Consider the following 1,747-nt stretch of genomic DNA (forward strand, 5'->3'; position numbering starts at 1 on the left):
GGGGGGTGGGGGGGGGGGGGGGGGGGGGGGGGGGCGGGGCACTCACACTCAGGCGGCATGCCCTCCCCGTCCGGCTTGTCGTTCCACCATTGGCCCTCGAAGATGTCACCATTGCTGTAGTACATGCGGCCCCACCCGCTGCGCTGGTCGCTACACCACTCACCTTCGTAATACTCATTGGGTCCGAAAAACTGGATCCCATAGCCCTGAAAGCACGAAGGTGTCCCTGTTCACGACGCCCCCCACCATCCTCCCAGGCACCCGAACCACGCACCGGGGCTGCTTCCTTCCTCGCTGAGCCCCACATCCTGTATTGAAAAATCTCTCCAGGCTGTCCATTTCCCTCTGTCCCTCTGCTACCGCCTTTATGCAGCCCACGGTCCTTTCTCCCCTCCTCACGCTCCCCTACCTCCACTCTCCCGTTCTCCCTGCCCTCGTGCATCCAGCATTACAGCAACTAGAAAGATCTTTACATCTCCCATCTGATTATCTTTGCCCCAACTCTGACTTGACCCTATTAATACATTGTTTGCGGGTAGTTTTTATCGCGCGCTAACAGGTGGCTCTACTTCTTACAGTCAACGTAAAACGTATAAATACGTTTCCCGCATATTAAAAGTCACAGATGCCTCTGAGCATCAGATCAAAGCTATGGATTTTCCTCCCAGGTAAAATGACTATCAACACCATACTTAGCACCGGGTCACAGAATCGTGGACCTCCTGCAGATCACATCTAAGGAGGCTGGGTTAAGCCTCCCTCCACATCCAAATTCCCACATCAAGGCCCACACCTCCCTCCCTCCCCTTACTCCCACCCCTGTGGGCACACACACCTTGCTGACATATCCTTCCTTTTGTTACTTCTGCCTCCTTTGCTACTTCCCCTTCTCCTTTATTTCTCCCTGGTTAACTCTTTGCTTTTTTTTTTTTTTTTTTTATTTGAGACTCTGAAATTTGGTTACTGACCTTGGACCTGGTTTCCCCAGATACATCCCAGAGCCATCTACTCGGGTCCTGCCACTGGCATCATCACAGGACTAGAGCACATTGCCCACGCTGACTGGACCTCCAACCCCCTCCGCTGTCTTAAAAATCTACAAAACCCTCCCTGAGTCCAACCTCTTCAGGGCATAACCTCTTCCCAGACTTGCTTTCGACTTTTATGAAGATATAAGGGCCTTTGACATCAGGATGCCTCTTCTCTCAGCCCTGCCAAAACCCTTGCTTGTTTTAAAGAGAAAAGACACACATATGCAGAACAGATAAAACTTTGTATTTCACTAAATTCTCCTACCACACTTGCATGCCTGGTATTTACCTCAAGCCCTGTCTTGAGCAGGCATACAGTATGCTATTTATGCATCAGAGAATGAGTAGTCACTCTCCTTGTCTGCCTTCCTGTTATTCTTTCCTCTTTCGGTAAGATGCGTGATTCAAAACACAAAACAAACAAAAAACCCCTACAAATAATATGTACCATTTATTTATATAGTTTATATCCTATCTAATAATAGACAAACATGGTAATTGACCGTACCTTCGCTATGTCTCCCATGGGCTAATCAGCACGATATGCATATCAACTGCCAACAAAGATGGCGGCTAATTTGCATACTGCAGGAAGTTCCTGCTGTGCCGCCCCACCTGGTGTGGGCGGCAGCGGGATCCCCAGCTGCCGGCCTGTCCCAGCATGGGATCTGGGCCTGCGATGTGCAGCCCAGGGCGGGCAGCAGCGCAATCCCCAG

The 1,747-nt window shown here is 50.6% G+C and overlaps 1 protein-coding gene across 4 annotated transcripts in view; it reads right to left on the bottom strand.

Annotated features, from left to right (window-relative positions):
- The window catches only part of MORN3 (MORN repeat containing 3), a 10,373-nt gene that overhangs the window by 2,576 nt on the left and 6,050 nt on the right, over positions 1-1,747 (bottom strand). For 3 of the 4 annotated variants that reach the window (XM_014547054.1, XM_014547053.1, XM_014547052.1), the window contains exon 1: positions 49-913. In XM_014547054.1, the coding sequence (XP_014402540.1) occupies positions 49-442 (394 nt within the window). In that variant the 5' untranslated portion in view covers positions 443-913. Of the gene's footprint in view, positions 1-48; positions 914-1,747 lie in introns of those variants that run through there. The other variant, XM_014547055.1, reaches the window with a different exon arrangement.

Source organism: Myotis brandtii, unplaced genomic scaffold (assembly GCF_000412655.1).
Source record: "Myotis brandtii unplaced genomic scaffold, ASM41265v1 scaffold463, whole genome shotgun sequence".
Classification (NCBI taxonomy): Eukaryota; Metazoa; Chordata; class Mammalia; order Chiroptera; family Vespertilionidae; genus Myotis; species Myotis brandtii.